Raw genomic sequence first — 21110 nt, forward strand, 5'->3', positions numbered from 1 at the left:
GTAACAACAACAAGAAGGAGAGTAAACCTTCTTCTTCTTCATTTGTTAGTTATTGAGAAGACATAGGTCTTCAATTACTAATGAAGAATGAGGTGAGTAGAGCACGCCATGAATTTATGCATCTCAATCTATGTCTAAACATTCAATCATGGATGATCCTAAGCAAACTACTTGGGTTTCATTGGTTATGGAAGTTCTTAAGTTGGATGTATGAACATAGGTATATGGGAATGATCTAGGTTTTACCTTCCAATCTGCTCAACATAGATAGACATGCAGTCGGTTACATAGAATGTATGCGATGCATGATGATTTGGCTAGTCCACGTCACTTTAGAGCTCATACCATACGCCATTGTCACACCCATTGTAAGTAGTGTTTTTCACACACATATATTAATATAATTGTGTGTTTTCACTAAGAGAGAGAGAGAGAGAGAGAGAGAGACTAAGAACTTGTATCATTACAAGATTCCAAATAGCATGTAGCCAACATTATATGCAATAGAGGATCTTGGTTTACAAAGACATTGTATGGAAGTACACAGAAGTTAAGATCAATCTAGTAATGATAGGAAAGTGAGAGGGATATGTACAACATCTACTTCATCAACTACAGCACATGTATACACAATGGTAAACTTAACACACATACACAATATATGTGGTTGAGCTTGTTATTTCAACACACTATTTCAAGCTATGAACTTGGATTTCCACCTCTCACCCCTAGTGTTCTTTCACTCCCCCTTCAAGCTGAGGAGATTACATGAACGTAGGCCAACTATTGTTGAGAAATTACTACTCTTCTCTACAATGACATACTCACCTTAAGGGTTGGAGAAAGGTCCTACATTCCAATATCATAGGGCATTGCATCTCCTCATGCATGGTCTCATCCCATTAGTTTGAAGATGGTCATTGTTGCATATGTCGGTTTGTGAATCGTCTTAGCCAACCTAGATCACTAGATTCTTCTCCCAAGTTGAGTGATATATTTGTTTCTAAGCCTTTTTACGACCTTCTACACTCGGGATGTGTAGATCATGCGAGCTACAAAATAACTCACAAGGACCATACCAACACCAAATCATTGCTTGGTATGTTCAATTTGCAAGGACACAAAATACACTCGATGAACTTCGCAATACCCTTGCTCCATTGCACCAACCAACTTCAATTACAATGTCCAATCACCACTAAACCCATACATACCATCTATCAATTTCATGTTAAACCATGTTCAAAATCATTTCAGCACATCATCATAATGGAGCTTTAGGAAACTTTTTGTTTAAATATGTACCATATAAATTCACCCATATTTGTAATCATGATTTGTTTTATAGGCCAATCGTGGCATTTAGTTATACTAGAGTAGTTTCAATTCAGATAACACAAACTCACTCATATACTTGTATTATAATTTGTCTCATATACCTAGTGGAGATTTTAAGTCAATCGCGTATGTGGAAGGGGTAAAACCTTGATTATCTCTATTCAATCTCAATTCCGTTAGTGCATAAGAGAGGAAAGAATATGAAGGCATTTGCAGGAAAATGCCATTCACGATATTGCCCACAAACAATCTTCCATTCAAATCAAGATTAGTAGAGTGCAGAAACAGCTCAATTTACAGAAGAAGAGTGACATCTCTGTTACCCTTACAAGTGAGAAATGTCGCAAGCGAAAGCTTTAAAGGAGCCACTGATCCTTTACATCCTCAACTGAATTTGTTGGGAACTATTCCCCGGTTCTTCCTCAACATATCCAAGATACATACCAAAACTTTAATCTTCTTTGTGAAAGACAGAGCATCAAGAAGTCTCTGACGGAGCTTCAGATGGGGCAAGTACTTGGTGTGGTCGTTCCTTACTAATAGTCTCAGAGTATGTAGTACGCATTGGTGCATCCACAACGGAATAATCCTCCTCTGATGGCTTTTTCCAGGTATAAAGAGCAGCATCAATCCATCTAGGATGCACCAAGTGGCACTTATTTTCAAGTGCCCATTTGGATTTCTCTGTTCCTTTGTCTAGAGCCACTACATGAGTTACTGACGAATCCAATGAAGTTGTACATATTGCTCCAAGGTTCTCAGCAAGGCGCCAACATTGATGTGTTTCAGGAGAAGCCAAACTTGTGGGGAATATCCTACTGAATATAAGTTTACATCCAGCTAGCACTCTTGATCTTATACTCTGGATTATCTGGAACATAAACCAGCATCCACATGGTTACATTACAACAATAAGAAATCAGACAAATAAACAAACTACCTCTCTAACATCTGTTCTCGCTTTATAATAGTGAGTTTCTCCTGTTTCATCCTGTACAAATAATCAACTTTCCAGAATAAGCATAATGATCCCAAATGCCTAAATCAATAGTCAGGAATGTAGTTATCCCCTCCACATATTTAAGTATACGAGGAGTATGGTGTCTATTTCAGGTGAAATTCCCATATAATTAAAAACCTTATTCAAAAACATAACTTTTAAAGAAGCTGTGAGCCACTCACTATCCTAGTGACCCCAAATGACATGCACAGATTTGTATTCACAGCTATCATCCATCGAAGCATGTTTGTGCTAATGAAATGTTTGGTTTGGCCATTTATCCCAAGGGTGGTGTTTTGTCTTGCAGAACTTCTAAGTGACATAATTGAACTTAAGGGTTCCATTCAAATGCATGAATCAAATTGTGAAGGAGATGTAATAGAAAAAGTATAGGCAAATAGTAGACAAATATACATAAATATTGTTTTTTCAAGTGAGCACAATGGTAGTTCATAAAAGAATGTTGCTATTAGTCTTATATTTTTGCAAGCTTGGAGGTGGGATAACAGTACCTCATATTTTCCCTCAAAGTAGGCAGTGTGCACCCGACGTAGAAGGTCTAATGTGTTTGCTAGTGTGCCATTATCTTCACTCTCGTCCTTCTCTGCCTCGAGCAAAGATGCACTAGCAATCCCAAACTGTTTACAACTTGACCCAAAGAAATGGTATCTCTCCATCAGCACCAAGTTTGATCTATGCTTTGGCCAGACCTGAAGATGAAGTTATTATATGAGTCAGGTATGCACATAAAAAAACCAGGTAACCATTCTATACAGAAAATAACGGAGAAACTATGCATATGCACATATAATGCCATAATGCCAAATAGTTAATCAATTGCATGAAAAAAATGCAACAAAAATTGAACAGTGGCTTGGCAACCTCACCCCTTCAGTGTCATCAAGAATGACTACTGCGGATTCTGATCCAAGCATTATATCAAGATCCTTGGTCGTTCGGCATGTACTATCACTTTGCGATATTACTCGGCTTCCGAAAAACCGTCCACTTGGATCCAAGAGGTGGGCCATAGCCTGTGCATAAATCCGTTCACCCATTGTATAAACATACATCTCATACATTCCACCTGCTGCCTCGAGAAACTGATGAACAAACGGGCGAAGCTTAGTCCACATATGCAGGTTCTGCAGATTATGAAGACTAGAGCCCTTACTTTGAGGTTTCTCCTCACTTTCACATGTTGCTGTTGGAAAAGTGAAGTTAAAACATTATATCCAACATTTCAAGAAAAACACGCACACATACTCTTTATTCCATATCAGTCTAGAAATGAGTTGATAGACTTATGATACACAGCAGACTGAGCCCCATATGGTCAGTTATAGCTTATGACACCATGTAGCTTTTCTGGAGTCTTACCATCAGGAGCATTTCTATCTTGATTAGAGCAGTAGACAGAACAGAGATAGGCATATTCATCAGGTGTAACTTCAGCAAATCTAGCCGAGTTGAGTAAAGTGTGATCCAGATCAAGTACTAGATAAAGCTTCTTATTTGATAGAACTCTTTCAAGTTCATTGCCTCTTATTCGATCTGCCTCTAAACGAGATACCTCCAAACCCTACAAAAAGTTGGTCAAATACTCAGTTTAGAATATAATTGTTGACAGTAAAGAAAAAATCGTAGTCTAACCTGATGAATATAGCGAAGTGCTACACCATCTTCACCATTGGAGTCATCAGCAGGTTTGTGCATTCCACATCGTATACAAACATCCCATATAAACCCAGGATGAGGTGGGCAGATCTTCTTCATATGCATACCTGACAAAAGAACACCAAATAAATGGGTGAGAATTGAAAAAATACAGTTTGTTAACTAGTTTAAATAGACAAAGAAATATACCATTCTGTTCATTAAATATTTGATCATCACTGGAAGAATCAACTGTGGGTATGAGCTTGGATGTTTCATTCTCTGGTTGCTTCCTTTTTTTTCCTATTCTGTAAATCGAGATTAAAACAGCCAAATTTTAAATACAAAAAGGTAGCCATAAGCAACTTGAAACTCTCTTCATTTCCAAATTTTACAAGTGAAACTGTAAAAAAAGCAAATGACCACTAGAACCAACAGAATATGTATAATTAGATTAATTAGGATAAATTACTATAAAGGTTGTAAGCATAAAAATTACTGCTTTAGAGACACTGCTCAGTTCAAATATTTTCAATGTAATGTATAGATGTGTAAGTCTCTGTATATATAATATATACACATATACGCACATAGATACATGTATTATCATCATTGCCGGTATCAAAACAAAGGAAATGGGTTTTATCATATCCAACATTAGGGAACCATAAGAAAAGTTGAAGTCCATATATGTATTTGCATCTATATAGAGAGAGATTACATAAGATAAATCACGCTAAGATCTAATTAATTCACAAAAAAAAATCGATTTTAACTTAAATACAAGATAGAAATATAAAACTTGATGATCAGTTAGAAAATGAAGAAGTTAAGACAAACAAGGACATGTCTACAAGGTAGAATAGTTCCAAACAGATACAATGAGTGCAATGTGCATTGTGTCCTTAGGAGAATCTGCCAAAGAGAGGGATTAGATGAAACTAGGTTGCCAAATCATACATTATAGAGGTGATGGAAGGAACCAAGTCAAGTCGATATTGAAAAACATTTCAGTTCAGTTTTTACAGTCTTTGTTTCAAAAGTACATCAAAACCCCTTCTTAAACTGAAACCATGTTAGAAAAAAAAAACTAGCTGGAAACTGTAGGGAACAACTTATTATATCCCACATTCGAGACAATTGTTTTCTACAAGTATCATATACATGTGTGTGTCATTCTATCTATATACATATATCTGCATATGCATGAGTGCATGTACATACACATAGCTCCCTCTCTCTTTTCAGTTCTAAACGCCAAAAATAAGAGAGGATTTAGGTGTATCACATTTTAGATTTAGAGTTTCAAACAAAAGTATTTAAACAATACAAGAAAGGAGATGAATACATTTCATACATAGTCTGTTCTTGGTCACTCTCCTGTGATGTGGTATGTCCTTCTGAATCTGAATTTGTTTCGGACTGCAGCTCTGCATCTAGAAATGCAGCAAAATCTTCACTTCCAGGTGATGATGGCAAGCTCATATTCTGTACACAAAGAAAGCAATCACTGTCAAAAACATGTTGAAATCTATTAATTTGCTATAACCACTTGGTTCTTCAGACATAAGTAGAATTTTATGCATTGTAAACAACCGTTGAAACTAGGATTGCAGACAATCACCAGCAGCAATTACCACTCTGGCAAATATTATACATGCATAAGTGTTCTGCTCCAGGACGTGCATGTGTCATTATACAAAAATATGTATATACATACAAACATACACATATACACACACAAATATGTCTGTTGTGTATGTACATACGTACATATGTATGTCAGCATGCATGCATGTAGGTACTATGTACACACATATGGATGTCATGCATGTAAATACATATGTACATATATGCATAATTACTTCATAATAGTTTCCATTTAACTTGAATATAAACGTTGAATCATAGACACTCAATGACCAACTATAAGCGAAGTGTGGGGTCTTCAAAATCCTGTTTTCTGTGACCATAAAAAAGACTGGATAATAACATAAACCAATTAAAGATGTTCATTTTTTTTTTGTAACAGATTTTGATACAGATCTCAGTCCTTTCTTCTCAGGATCTTTGTTTCCAAAAGAATCTAGAAATGGAATCACTGAGAAGGTTATAACTTAAGTCCAAAAAATGGGAGAAAGAAACCTGCCTTTATCTAGAAGTGGTATCTTCTTTGTGTTCTTGTGGACGAGGACCCAACAGCTTCCTCTGTCATAACTGCAACTCAAGCTTCTCTACCAAGCCAAGTTCGAATGTTTTACAGGTGTAGGCATGGTAGCAAAAAATTTGACTTCTATACATTGGATCAACAATAAACCATATTGGAGTATTTCAAAGCTCAACGGCTGCTAATAGACAAAAAAATCAAGAATTAAGTAATAATTAGAAGCTGATTAAGGAAAAAATTCTGATTGTTCTTTCATTTTCTTAGCAATCAACTATTTTGCAGAATGAGTATTTAACGTTCCATAAATTGTGGAATTTCAAGCAATTGATGAATACTTTTTTCTCACAGGGAGGTAAAGGCAAGACACAGAAAAGAAGTGTGGCCAAAGGCATGGATAATTAGAAGTAAATACTAAGGGATCTTGAGATAGAGGATTAGTTTTGAAGTTTGTGGCATGATGTTGGAAGAGAAACACCCCATTGTAATAAGAGAAGTGATTTCTACTGCATAAGATGATACAGTATAGTTTGATGTTTAGTGACATATGAACTACGAATATGTGTGATTAGATAGTACAAAAACATTCATGCCAGTATCCCTCTCTTGGGAGCTCCACCCCCTGCGAACAATTTGCATTTGCGAGAATCTGGAAACATTCGTATATGTGATCTTCATGATCCAATAGGGTAGCAAGGACAAGCGCCATACTTAATTCAAGAAAAGTTCCCCTAATGGCCCCTCAATTATTCAAAATTTGGGCTATTGACATCATTAATCAGCTACAGAATATGCCAAAAAAACTCCAAAGAGAAAGGAAAAAATAGCACGTACAGTCCTTAGTCATTGAAACCAAGGAATCTAGGAAAATACAAAATGTAATCTCAGGAAATGCTCAGAAACTTACGAGTACTTTGGAATTTTTCCAAAGCGTGCTTTTATCTTCGACATTACCATCTCCATGGTCCTTATCTATGAACAGAAAAAAAAAATGTCTTCTCTATCTATGGACAGGAAAATGGTTTCCTTATCTACGAACAGAGAAAAATGAAATAGTTGTTACTCACCAGAAAAAAATGTATTTTCTTTTTTTTGTTGTTTCTTTCCTTAAACCTACAACGAGCAGAACAAAATTTGAAGAAAAGACAAGGATGAAGATCGCACCTCAAAATTAAAAGCAGGAAGGTATGCAGTGAAGACGAATGGGTAGGGGAACAATTCTTTTGCTGAAAATTTGCTAATAACAGGGGACACTGAAATGAAGCTTTCTCTGAACAGGCCAGGCCAGGCTCTTTGAACTGGCACGTCCCTCTCGCTCACGCTCAGACATCGATCGAGGGAGGCAAGACGACCGAGATTACTCTGTTTCATATTTCAAACCTATTTATACTCATTCTTTCTATCTGTCTCTGTTTCTCTGTTTCTTCCTTTTACCCCTTCCCACATTTTGGGAAATCACCCACATACCCCTCTGCTTTTATGTTTTTTACCGTAATACCCCTCTCTCAAGCTAGGTGATAAGATACTCTTCTTTTATGGGGGGGGGGGGGGGGGGGGGGGCCTTTGCCGATCGAGAACCTAATCCGATAGATCAGATTACTTAGCTCTCTTTTCCCGATCAAAATATTGCGGCCATCCCATTGTCTCGAATCTCACTACTTCAGTTCCACGACTATTACAAAATGCAGGGGCTTCTTATCGCATGACCTTTTGTCCCCTCGTATTACAACCTTTGCCGAATGAAGCCGATGGTTTTACAAACGAAGAACCGTGGTTCAACTCTTCTTAATTGCTGCTCGATTACTCAATGGCAACTCTAAATGATCAAGTGTAGTGGGGGTTGGGATGCTTGACAAGTAGGTCTTTCGGAATGGCTCCTGTTGCTAGTAATCTTGGATAAAGAAAATGTTTGATCTGAATTGCATTCTTTCTCTATTAGTCTTTTTTGTAATTAGCTTACCCCAATTATAAGTTGTTAGACTACGCCTTGGGTTCGAGACCCAATTTTCTCACCTCTCTATTACTCCATACATATCCTCTTAATTTACTAGATGCCATTGTAGAATATACGGGTTTGAACCCATGACCTTTTGGTCTCCATTGGACAACTGAGCTACATCAATCTAGACTATCTCTCTCTCCCTCTCTTTCAAAATCACACTTAGAAAAGGAGACACGCAAAAAGAAATTGTGTTTAGATCCCGTGGGTCCATATAAATATCTTTGTGAATGTTACCAATTCTAAATCTATTTTGGTAACACTATGACCTTAAGGACCCATTCTTAAGCCACATTTCAATAGTTTAAGGGTAGTATAGGTGGGAAAAGTGAGGACTTGGAGACAAACCCTTTAGAACATGGGACATGTGAAAACATGTGGCAAACTACGAGACCGAGTTAAGTTGCATAAGGTGAACTAGCTACCTCCTCCTATTATGGTCCAAAAGTGCATTCTGCTTCATATAATTCACATAGAAGTCATACCAAAGTCAAAATTTAGCCAACACTTCCACGTGGACCACTAGATCTCATGCCTACTTGACTCTTAGACCTTGTAATCAACCTCCCTTTGATGTAACTAAAAACCACTAGGTACTCTATCTTGTTTGATGTCATTCAGACTATTAAAGACGCATCGAATGGAGGTGGAAATTTTCTGCAATTAGAGGGACAATTATGCACATAACTCGCTAAGTTCCTTTATATCTATGTATCAAGATATCATTTACTTGGAAGAAAGGCAAACTAATTGCTATGAATGCCAACCACCTTAAGCAAACATGGAAACTTGGATGACAAGAATGAATGGATTTTTTTCAACTCCCTAAAGCAATTCATCATTTGCCACGTGCTCCTTCGAACCTTTTCTAGGATAAAGTACACTCAGCTTTTCATTTTAGAATAATGGAAGTGCCTAACCTACCAAAGTTCCCCAAGTTTGGGAGATTCAATAATCTATATTCAATCGCATGCCAAAATTCTTTGTTTGGGATATGGCCTCTACACTAGCACATTCATAGTTCTATGAACATTAACATGAATGAGGGAGTTAGAGTTGAAACAAGAAGTAAAAGATACTTGGATAATGCAAGGACAATAATATTGGAAGAACGGAGTACAATAAGCTTATTGGAAAATGGAGATGCTAACCACCTTGAATGCAACATTAGGAAATTCGGAATCCAATTTGAAGAAATGTTTATGAATTCGCTCCAAATTGCCACTATATAACATGTAGCCAAACGTACATCCATCCTACCTATATGCTAGGAATCCATGGATTACAAAATTATGGTAGGGACATAGCAATTTATAATTTGGTCTATGCCACATACCTACTAATTTGTACGTTTGAAAGATAGAGAATGTTTCGACATATAATCAATACTTAATTGCATGATATGATGTGAATATAATAATTTGCATTAGTACATATTCTCTATAAATCTTGAAAATGATGTATCTTGAAGATAGTGATTCCAATATGCTAGCAAACATGCGTCTGGTTGTTGATACTTTGACTCTCATTCAAGGGAATCATCATACTCAACAATACATACAATGACAAGTGAAAAACACATTACAAGACTATTAAATGTAGGGCCTGTTACACAAGCAACTTCTACTTGCAAACTGTATACTACAATTTGAATTAAAGTATCTTCGAATCTATAACATGGTTAAAATAAGAAAACCTCTACTTAATGCCAATTCTCATCTATATGCCAGTGCTGCCTTAGATGTATACTAAATAAGTTGAATACCCTAGTAGCAATTTATGGTATGGCTTGCTCGATCTGTTAAATACAATATAAAATCCACATCTAGGTTTTAACTCTTATCAAGAAATCTTGATCAACTACATAAAACCCAATATTGCTTTCTTAGTAACTTGGATGTCTGAAAATTAACTTCAACGGATGAAATACAACACATTACAAGCAAAACTTGAAAGAGTAAAAACCTGACAATGTGAAAAGAAGTGTATACATACATAACATGGTTTTCCTTTCATTAATATAATGGCATACAAGAAAGACGCTATGTTGAGAAACCCCAGGGATTATCCTGTCACTAGAACTTCAAAACCAAGTCCGGTTGCAAGCCACCAGATGTTTCTCTTGAAGAACATATACATTCACACAAGCCGGAATCTGGCTCTCTCCGAATACAAATGTTTGTATATATAAACAAAGATGGTTTTCCATTTATCATTGGTGCTACAGGCTACTTTACTCTGTTTGAGAGAACCCCCAACCAATATGATTTATCATTTTTTTTCGTTTTACTAATAAAAATTAACTTTTCTATTTCTACCCCTCTTTTGCTGCTCCTGCTCCCAGTCAAACCTTGGCATGAAGTTTACAATGATACAAAGATTTAAGGTTATAGCTGGAGCCTGGTAACACTGGGAAAGAAGGCAGCAGCATGAAATATGCAATAGCTGATTTACATATCTATCAGCAGCATAGGTTTCCTGAAATTCGCGGACTTCTCTCTCCTACCTCTTATCTCGTCTTTGGTGGCATCTAATTGCATTGGATATTGTAAGGAGATGGTTTCTTATCTTACAGATGCATTCTCTTTTATGGGCCTTTGATCACTGATTTCCTCCAGCTCTTCTTCATCTGGTTTTCTTCCAGCCTGTGCTTTCCAATAGCCAACCAACTTCTTTAACCGTATGACCTCCTTTGAAGCCGTGTTTTTACTTGCATCATTAATAATCGAGCGCACCCTCGTTGCATAGCTGGAGGGAAAACAAGGAAAAAATAACAGCTGTCATCACATACCTTACAGACACTCAAAGATTTTGATTTAACGAGCAACGCTGAGAACATACAACTTCAGAGTAGCCCCATACTTAAACGTCATTAATATTAAAAAATAACCATGATGTCTACCAAATTGCTTATTAAGCTCTACACTCACAGATTATTCTCTACCATAGTTCATTCTTGAGAATTGTCTTACACAATTTGATTTTGCCTTTTTCAAGTAACAAGGTTCAGATACAAAATTGAGATCACATAACATGAATAACCAGAATGTGATTACAGTAATTTTAACGAAAACCTAGCAAATTGAAAATGTATTTATTTACTTTTATGTAGTTAAAACTTTTCCAGACAAGGAATTTCAGATATACAATACATGAGGATCAATTGTATTGGCAGAATAACAAAAATGGATGATAAATCAAAGAATAAGATCTAGCTGGTAAGGACTAATGGTTCAGTGGTCACTATAATTGAAATGCAATGCCAAACAGAGTTTAATAAATGTTCTCTTAATTCCACAATAGGCATACCTGAGAGAATTATGTGTTTCATCTAGATTTGAATCTGCTGGAGATATATTAACAAACATGAGCGTTTTTGCATTTCCACCAAGAGAGTCACTCATTAACATCGTCAACTTATGGTTCCGATATGGTATATGCTGTGTATCTGTTGATAATGCACTTATGACATCACCAAGGGCTGACAAAGACTTATTAATGCTTTGAGCTTCTTTCAATTGTTCTCCGGCTGAACCAGATTTCTTTATCCTCTCAGATCCAGCCAAGTCAACAAAGCTGAGCTGTGAAAGGAAAGAAGCCAATAAAGGAAAAGACAAAAATGCAAATTGCTAAAAACTAACCCATCTTAGATTCACCAGGAAACTAACAGAAATGCCAAGTTAACCAAGTTTAGCTGTCAAATGAATGAGAAGATAAATGTGCAATTTAGATTTTCATATCTCAGACTGAAAGTGAAAGTTGAGAAGGTAAAAGGGCAAAAGTTCTTCCATGGTAGCAGTTCATGTAAATACCTTCCCCTTCACTTGTATTTGTGTTTGAAGATTTGTGCTCTCAATAATCACAGAGAGAATGAGATGAGAACGAGAACTTTCGGCATTCATTTGAGTTCCAGAAGTATGCCGTTGCTCCAAACCTTTGGCAACTATTGCTTGTAGCTCGTCTCTTGAAGTAATTGTTAGAAGCGTTGCATTTTCAACTACCACCAATCCCTTACACAGTGATGGACAAAATGTCTTAGACCAATTTATTAGATTGACCTCATAACACAATTATTGTCACTATTAGAGATGTACCTTGGAATCCTTTTTAACTTCAAGCTTTTGCTTCTTTGCATTCTTTGGTCGCAGCAAATCAACAAGGGTATCTTGATAAAGTTCAATCATGTATGCCTGTTTAGGCATATACATGTAAATATTAGAGCTCATTTCATTTAGGAATGATAATCATCTGACATTTTCTCTAAATTTTTCGCACCTTAAGAGAGAAGCAAAATTTATTGCCGTCTCTTTGTAAAATCCTGAAAAGTTCTTCTGTGGCTCTGGGTGTAAGTCCTGGGTTCCCATCAGAACCATAGATCGTGAAGGTTTTCCCAGATCCAGTCTGTCCGTAAGCAAATATGCAAACGTTGAAGCCATCGACTGCAGATTGCACTAAAAACTGCATGAAAACATATATGTTTCAGATACCCTCATCTGCATGAAACTACCAAAACAACGTATTTCGTCAGATTAAAATCTTAAGAATCAATATACCTTTGTACTCTCAAAAACCTCCTCTTGAGAAGCATTGCCATCAAAAACGTGGTCAAATTGATGCTGTTTTGATTTGTCATCTTTCCAAGGGTGCTCCAATGTGAACTCATCTGGAGAAATGAGGACTGTCTTCTGGCCTTCTGACAGTTCTTTTTCGCTTATAGGCCTCCAACGAGCATAAACTCTGATTTTTCCCTTCATATCTGAAAATAAAAGGAGCTTCTCTTGAGAAATTTGATCTAAACTGATACACTTAAAACAGTCAATCAGTTATGCTTATCAGCATAACATAACCCACCTTCCATCATATTGAAATATCGTTTTCTAAGAATCTGCTCTTCTTTGTAAAGAGATTCAAGTTCTGCAAGCTGTTCTGCCTGTTTCTTCAAAATAGAAGCTGTTTGGGCATTTTTCCTGTCAATGTCCTGTCATACAAACCATATTTCATATCAAAAGGGATCTTAGAGAGTGAAGGTGGATTCAAAGTGTTGGTACACAAACAACTGGAAGTCATGTATCTCATATTAAGGGTGTGAAACTAATGAAGTCCGTTTTGGCCTCTTAAAAGACGTTAATATTTCTTTCTGTCTTTCTTTCTTTTACCTCTTTCATTTCCCTAAGTTCTTCTAGTTCTTTCAAGCTTCCTTGCAAAGCTTCAAGTTCAGATGTACGAAGAGCCAACATTGACTCTACCATACTGAATTCCTGGGTCTGCTCCATCAACTTCTTTTCCAGCTCGCCTATCCTTTTCCTCATGTTGTTACGCTCTTGTGAAAACTGTTTCTCTAAATTATGGGCCTACACCAAAAATGAACAGTTAAAAAACTGTATAAGATGATTAATAATATCAAGTCCCATGACAGTTCCACCAATATTACCTCATTTAGCTTCTTTTTCTCAGCCCTGCTAAGTTTCTGCTCAAGCAGCTCTTTTTCATTAGCCAACTTCTTTGCAGCTTCCTGAGCTGCCCGCAGTTCATCTATCCGCATCTTCAACTCATTTTGAAGGTCAACGGTCTGACAAACAAGACATCTCATTCCTGTTAATAAAGATACTATTGAAATATTGTACAACTATTAATGAACATTTGAAGTGCTATACTATTCTTAGAGATTGAAGTTCCATCACTTTATTAGCTCAATAAAGTGATGCACATACCATAATGGAAGTATGTTAACCATAAACTTTACCTGAGTATATGGTAAATGATCTATAGATGACATGTAAACTATAAAATTTACCTGGGTATCACATACTGCAGCTGCAACTTTGTCAACACCTTGTTTTAAGTTCATTGTTTGTAGAAGACCCTCTAAAGCCATGTTTTCAGCTCTGGCAGCCTACAAACACATTTCTCTCTTTCACACTTTTTTTCTCTTTCTTTTCTTTTTCTGCACTCTCTTAACCCCCTCTCTCCAGCCTGTAGGTATTAGGTTGTCACCCTCTTAAAGCACATGCAGATGTTACACTCTCACTATTTATCCTTACTGTATCGTTCACTTTATTTTTGTTTTTGTTCTGGACACCCATTCACATACACATGTTTTGTGTCACATAAACATAGAATAATACCTCTTTCTGCTTACTTTCTGTATTGTAACTTTTAAATTTGAGCTTGATACCCAGGTTTTGATTTCTCAAACACATAAAAGAATACTTCTTTCTGCCTTTTCAATCTTCACATCTTACTCCTCTATTAGCCCATATGCGAGCCAGCACTCTCGACCTTCACACTATTTCTTCTCTCTCCAGATAGTATGCTGCCACAATCTCATCTTTGCTCTTTTTATTTACCACAAATTATTTCTCAGCTCACATGCACAATGTACTCGATGATAAATTAGCCAATAGACTATTCATGTACTAGGGATCATTAGAAGTTATCATTTTGAATGGTTGATCATTTCTAGCAAGCTCCAACGTTTGATGCGTTCTGGATGTTTAAAACTATCATATATTCTTTTTAAATTTTGTTAGCATTGGATGATGAAAACGTTCAGATGTTTAGGATTTTGAAGTTCTCATCTCTTGCATGATACATGTAGAAGATAAAAAATCTCTTACATCTCTGTACATACGTAGATATTCTCATATATTCAGTTTCAGAGTGACATTTCCCCATTTTCTTAAAGAGCCGACACTCTGGTTCTGCTTTTACAGTTTCTTTTACTGCTATGCATGTAAGGACCTGACCATAATCGCATGGAGGGAATTGCAACATGCCAAATGATTAACCAATCCATGATTGGAATTTGAACAGGGCCTCTATCTACCACCTTCAGTCACCAACCTACAAACCTTAAATCTTAACAAGTAAGTGTATAAATGTGTGGAAGAGGAATTAATGATTCTGGTATAAAAATTTAGGCATTCAAAGTTCATCAATGACCTTGAAACTTTAATCAAAACACTAGAATGCAAGCTAATGTTGAAACAGCTCAATCTAGGAATCTTCTGGAATGAAATGACCATCATTTACGTAGGAAAAGAGGTAGACAGGTAGAAATCTTGACTTTCAGATCAGAAACTCGAAGGCCTGATGTTGTGACATGCATTCAAGATAGAACCAGGCAAGGAAATTGTTATTGATCCCTCAGCATATGACATGGAAACCCATTAGATGAGGTCAGAACTCCAACCCAAGAAGGTTGTTTTCTTGTTTCCAGCATGCCAAATTTACAGCCATTAGTCCAAATTTATCCTCCAAAGACTAGCTCTGTGGCTAACATACCAAGTTCCTAGCTTCCTATAAAATTCTTCCTTTTGCAATTTCGCTGCCTGATGGTCACATTTCTCTGTATACACACTTTAATGTAAGACAGCTTCTAAATTCTGATCCTTCTAATGGCGCTCAGAAAGTTAGCTTGAATAAATTTTAATGCTTCACCACAGCATATTTCTATTTCCCTCATGCTGCATTTGATTCAAGTAATAAGATACTTTTAAATGCAGTTCCCTCGCATAACCTATGCCAATAATAAGTCTTCTTGAAATAATCTAGTGTGTCTCACATATTCTCTTAATCAATCAAAGTTCAAATTCCAGCGGCATCAAATATTAGTTGAAAAAGACAATCAGTGGGTTAAACAAGGGTACAAACATCAAAACAACACAGATGATGGGTCTTTAGCTCGCTCTTTCAGGAAAAGTCAGATCTATGAACATACAGACAGACTTACTATCCCAACATCACTATGTTATCACATCTTTCAACACAAAATGCTGGCATCAATGCTTACACTAGCATGGACTCTAAGGCATGTATCTTAACAATTAAATGTAGGCCTAAAATGTAGCATGACACCTTATATACCTAAAAAAAGTATAGCGAGGGGACAACTTGTGTGTCATTGTGACAACATGAAATATCTTTGAGCCAGTCTATACATGTGGAAAAGAAAATCAACAAGTTAGAACACCTCTCCACAACAACAGAAGCAAATATTCCAAAGACCCCAAGCTATCATTTCCCCTTGAAAAGGACTGCAAATTTTACCCCAATCAAGAACATTATATAAATTGAACTGCAGAAACAAATCACATTTATGGCTGCAATATTCATATATTCCATAGTTCTCATATAGCATACTTGGATGGAGGATTCTTTTTCTTCCAGAAGCTTGCTTAAGGTGTTTTTTTCTTCAGTTAACTCAGATAAACTCCGCTGAGCTGCATGAAAAGAGTCTTTTTGGCCTTCAATTTCCTCATATAACTCTGTTTCTCTTTTCTCTCTGTGTCTGATCTCTTCAGTAAGCTGTGGAAGACAAATATCATGAGCCTGATTGTAATTTGTACTTATACCTAGACAATTAAATATATATCGCCACTTATTAAACATCACTTACTTGATCCATCTTTTTCTGTGATTCTTCAAGGAGTTTAGACATTTCTTGGATTCGTTTCTCATATAACTCAATACCAGGAGTTTTGACGTTTGTTGTTGTTGATTCACCATTATTTTGTACTGCACCATTGGTAATTGATCTTGTCTTTGAATAGCGCTTCAGCATTACATCATTGATATGTGTTTGGAGTGCAACACATATCTCCTCTCCCTATATGAAACAGAAGGCTAATTATTTTGCTGGCAAAATGTCATAAGAGGTGCAAAAAGTTTTATTTTCAGACTACACTCAAAAGAAGGTTTCCAACATCCTCGGGCATGTACCTGTTTAGTCTCAAACTGAAAGATGTGAAGAACACCTGCAACACGCATTTTAAAGAAAACTGCTGTGTTGCTGCTGCCAAATTGCATAATGTCACGAAGCTCTGCAGAGTGCAAATATTCCTTGGGAATGGGCCGAAAAAAATGAACCTTCCACCCAAAAAATAAAACAGCACTTGTCAATTGCCACTACATAAGGCATTATGGACAGAACGCATGTATGGAACCTAATGGTACAAACTTACTCCACGTTTATTTATTCCAAGTATAATACGTCCAGGAAGAAGACCAATTGGATCTTCAATTTTTCGGGCACTGAAGAAAACTGAATTGCCATAAGGCAGCAATCGTAATACACGAAGAAATTGCTGCCGTGCATCATCCCTTGACAAGTGTTCCTGGATAGAGACTTATGTGAATACAAACTCAAACTAGGGAAACCAAACTTGTCCTGCTTCATTAAGAATTACCAAAGACTGATAGCGTGAGATAATATCACTATCCCAGTCCTGCCTAGTGCGAGTTACTGCAACTTGTTTCGGCAAGGAATGGTCAAGCAATGTAGGCCACTCTCTGTAACATCATAAGAATGACTCATGATAAGATATTTTTTATGGCTAGTTAAGATTTCTTCAGAGCTTGGTTCACTGAATTGTGAAAGATAGGTTGGAATTATTGTTCTTCCACACTTACAAGTTATTCTCAGGACTATGGACAAAACCCATCTCAGCAAACATTTGCAATGCTGCTAGTTGTGCAGCATCATCCCTTCCCACAGGATAATTACCCAGCAAATAATCATGTCGCAGCTGCAATTAATAGAATGAAGTGAACATCATTTCACTAAAAACTTCTCTTTAATATTCTTTTCCAGCTCCATTTAAGATACCCCAGTGATTGCATATACTGAATCCCTTGTTTCTTCAACAAAAATATGTGCAAGCTTTGAACCACATCGGTTGTCAAGATTAAGACACACCAACCACGTAAAAAAATAATATTTTGCACTTGTATGTGTCATATGTATATAATTATATGTCTATATGCATTTATATGTAGAGAGATAGATAGATTGATAGATATGCTAGCATCCGGTGAAATCAGTATATTATACCCCCAAATCCCATTGTAAGACAGCTCAAACTCCACCACCACTTCTCAGTTTACAATGGAAAGCAAAGATTATGTTGATAAAGGTGAATGAATCACGGGTCTCCTAACACACAGCCATTCAAGTACATAATCCCTACCTGCACATAGGAAAGTTGTACAAACATAGGTTCTGTAATGGTTTCGTCTGATTCTCGGAAAAGCCGCTTTTTAAATACAAGTTTGCACTGAAGTATTTCCCCTTTACTGCGCTCTTTTGCAACTTTGAAGTCAATCAGCAGATCTCCAATAAATCTATGATCATCCAAACCTATATATTCTTCTGCAAGGAATCCAAAATATATGTCACGTGAAAAACCCAAAGTCTCATAGTTCATTAGCATAAACAGCTTCTAAGTCTTACCGTTTCCCGTATCTGATGTTTTAGAGCCTGGTAGCATCTTCCGACATTCAAATAGACTGAAGGTATTAAAATATGAGAGCTTGATTATGCCAGCAAGTTCCTGATATATAGAAAACAAAAATGAAAACAATTGGATATAATATTAGACCTCAGCTGCTAATGAGCACTTCTCAAATCCCAAATTCATTTATAGAGTACCAACTAAATTTCTTATTCTAACATCACGTATCGACTTAAACAACAATCATGCGAGCTACGAAATATGAAGAGATCAAAAGTCATGCTCTTCCTCATCCCATTTCAAGTTATTACCTCCACAGCCTCTGCTACTGTAGTCGAGATGTCATATGTCACTTCTTCAAAAGTGTTGTCCAAAAAGAATGCTATCGTAGTAAGTTTGCGACCTGCAAGAAGGGCTTCTATTTCATCATATGAAGGCACAATGCGCCTTGGTCCGGCTTTAATAGTTCGCCTTAAGGCATTCCAACTCTTCAATGCAAGAGCCTGTATTTCCGGATCCACATCTTGAGCATGTGCAATGTCATGTACATATTCAGACAAATATGCAGCAACATCTTTTCCCGGAGGCATTGCTGATGCACATAGATATAAGATCTCCCATGCTTTCACTAAGGAAAACCTTCAAACATGTAAAGCCTTAATTAAGCAACAGTGTACAGTGAATAGCATCAACTCCATAACTATGAAAAAGTTAAACTAATCTCAATAGACACTAATGAGAGAGGCTGTTTGTAGACCTGTCTGGATTATTGCGGGTCTGTTTGGAAACTTGTACAAATAGTTCATCCCTAAGCTCAGCTCTCGTAAGTGTGTGCTTGTAAAGCTTACTTATTATCTCCACTTGGTCTTGTGCCGACAATGGTGTTGCTGCCGGAGATCCATCAACCCCCATATATTTCAGGACCAACTGAAACAGTTTTACTGCCCGACCAATAAGGTCATTGTTGATCCGAAGAAGTGAGGTTGGAATAGGATCCTAACAAAACAAAAGGGAAGATAAATCTAAAGTTTACAAGACAAAGTCTTCATAATTTACATCTCAACTTGTAGGTGAACGGCGCACCTTTTGGAAACACAGCATTTCTTCTACTGTATATTTTTCTCTGCCTTGGGGTGCCACTGATCTTTTCGAAAAGAAACCTCGCTTGCCACCTGTCTGTAGCTGCTTTTGCATCAGTTTCATGAACCCATCAACCTAATCAATTGTATCAAAAGAGAATAAGGCAATTCATTCTTAAGTTAGCCAATAAAAGGCAGAAAAGCATATTCCAACAGGTCTATTGTTAATACCTGGAATCTTTCAAGAAGGGGGATTGACCCAGCCAACTCTGGAAGTGAAGGCATTGGTGAGGTCCTCGGAGTCCTGTTTTTGTTTATTTGATAAAAAAAGGATTAAGCTTATAGGCAATCACTCAATGCAGTAATGCTAAAAATCTACTCATAATAACTAAGGATTGAAAGAGAAGTCAATCAAATCTACTGTTTAAATTACAGATCAACCAACCCCTGTATCTTCCAAACAGCAAGGTCTAAACAGCCCATAACCTGGTCTCTCTAATTCCCACTCTGATTTTTCAGGCCTCTCTGTGAGAATTTCACGTAAAAAAAACAATTGCAAGAGAAAAAGGAATTACTGTGAGCAGTCTGTGCCATCGCTGTCATATTCCTCCCCTGCAAGAGAGGAAGGAGCTTTAGGCTGTGCTGGAGTATCACCATTGCTTAATGAGGAGCGCTTGCTGGAAAGAGAGGGAATGCTGAAAGTAGACATATTCACAAAAGGGGGGGAGGAAACTAGTTTTGCGAAATTTATTCTCTTCTGTTTCTAGAACCGCTAATGTCGGTGATGGTACTCTGTATGTCTTGTAGCTCCAGCAAACGAACTCAAACCCCAGCGATGGAGCTACATTATGAGGCAGAATTACTTCTATTACTACTAGCACTACTATTTCTTCTTGATCTCTGATCTTTCTCCTTCCTAGGAGACTGACAGACAGAAAAACACAAAAACGAGGTTCTTCTTCTTCTTCTTCTTCTTCTTCTTCTTCTTCTTCTTCTTCTTCTTCTTCTTCTTCTTCTTCTTCTTCTTCTTCTTCTTCTTCTTCTTCTTCTTCTTCTTCTTCTTCTTCTTCTTCTTTTTCACCCGTGTAAGCTCCTCCTGCGTAAGAGACAGACGACAGAAAAACCGGCTACCTCTGCTACTGCTACTGATTTCTACTTCTGCGCTTGCTTCTGATTCGAATTCTGGCTTCTTCCTTTGAGCCTCCTTCTCGATCTCTTGAGAGAGAGAGAGAGAGAGAGAGAGAGAGAGAGAGTGTGTGTGTGTGTGTGTGTGTGTGTGTGTGTGTGTGAGAGAGAGAGAGAGAGACCCAAACAAAAAAATGAGCTCCCTTCTTCTTCCTCCTCCTTCCTCTGCTTCTTCTATGCTCCTCCTCCTCCTCAGCCTTCCTTCTTCTTCTTCTTCTTCTTCTTCTTCTTCTTCGTTCTTCTTCTTTGTTCTTCTTCGTTCTTCTGTTTTCTATGTGATTATTGAAAGGAGCTCCGTGGAATATGGTGGATCTCTCTCTGAGTGACTGAGACAGAGAGAGAGAGAGAGAGAGAAAGAGAGAGAATAGAAAACAGAGGCAGAGTAGGGGAGAGAGAGAAGCCCCCTAGGGATTCTTCATCGGTGGTTGTTTGTTGTTGTTGGGTGTGTGTGTGTGTG

General features: G+C 37.1%; 2 protein-coding genes across 5 annotated transcripts; both read right to left on the reverse strand.

Moving 5' to 3' along the window:
* Window positions 1-1471: 1471 nt before the first annotated feature.
* LOC147856291 (RNA polymerase II C-terminal domain phosphatase-like 4) lies at window positions 1472-7149 on the reverse strand. 4 transcript variants are annotated; one of them, XM_087329607.1, is made up of 10 exons: window positions 7066-7149; window positions 6144-6339; window positions 5352-5482; window positions 4205-4302; window positions 3992-4122; window positions 3719-3920; window positions 3226-3542; window positions 2851-3048; window positions 2279-2329; window positions 1472-2209 (listed from the first exon to the last, which is right to left on the reverse strand). In XM_087329607.1, the coding sequence occupies exons 3-10, from the start codon at window positions 5477-5479 to the stop codon at window positions 1817-1819; spliced, it is 1518 nt and encodes a 505-aa protein (XP_087185733.1). In that variant the 5' UTR covers window positions 5480-5482; window positions 6144-6339; window positions 7066-7149; the 3' UTR covers window positions 1472-1816. The 4 variants fall into 4 exon arrangements, with proteins under 4 accessions (XP_087185733.1, XP_087185731.1, XP_087185732.1 ...); XM_087329605.1 differs by having other exon boundaries at window positions 5343-5482; XM_087329606.1 differs by having other exon boundaries at window positions 5343-5482; window positions 6144-6342; window positions 7066-7120.
* Window positions 7150-10147: 2998 nt separating this feature from the next.
* LOC147856292 (kinesin-like protein KIN-14I) lies at window positions 10148-20566 on the reverse strand. Its single transcript, XM_087329846.1, has 23 exons — window positions 20044-20566; window positions 19700-19772; window positions 19473-19604; window positions 19147-19385; window positions 18701-19028; window positions 18389-18488; window positions 18126-18307; window positions 17569-17684; window positions 17346-17448; window positions 17121-17273; window positions 16879-17025; window positions 16556-16765; window positions 16300-16464; window positions 13952-14050; window positions 13589-13726; window positions 13314-13508; window positions 13009-13135; window positions 12711-12913; window positions 12433-12615; window positions 12252-12347; window positions 11970-12167; window positions 11467-11738; window positions 10148-10905 (listed from the first exon to the last, which is right to left on the reverse strand). Exons 1-23 carry the CDS (start codon window positions 20175-20177, stop codon window positions 10722-10724), a joined length of 3777 nt encoding a protein of 1258 aa, XP_087185972.1. The 5' UTR covers window positions 20178-20566; the 3' UTR covers window positions 10148-10721.
* Window positions 20567-21110: the final 544 nt, after the last annotated feature.

This window comes from Azolla caroliniana, unplaced genomic scaffold, assembly GCF_043228905.1.
Source record: "Azolla caroliniana isolate FFs.n. ecotype wild unplaced genomic scaffold, voAzoCaro1.0.p SCAF_13, whole genome shotgun sequence".
NCBI classification, from domain to species: Eukaryota; Viridiplantae; Streptophyta; class Polypodiopsida; order Salviniales; family Salviniaceae; genus Azolla; species Azolla caroliniana.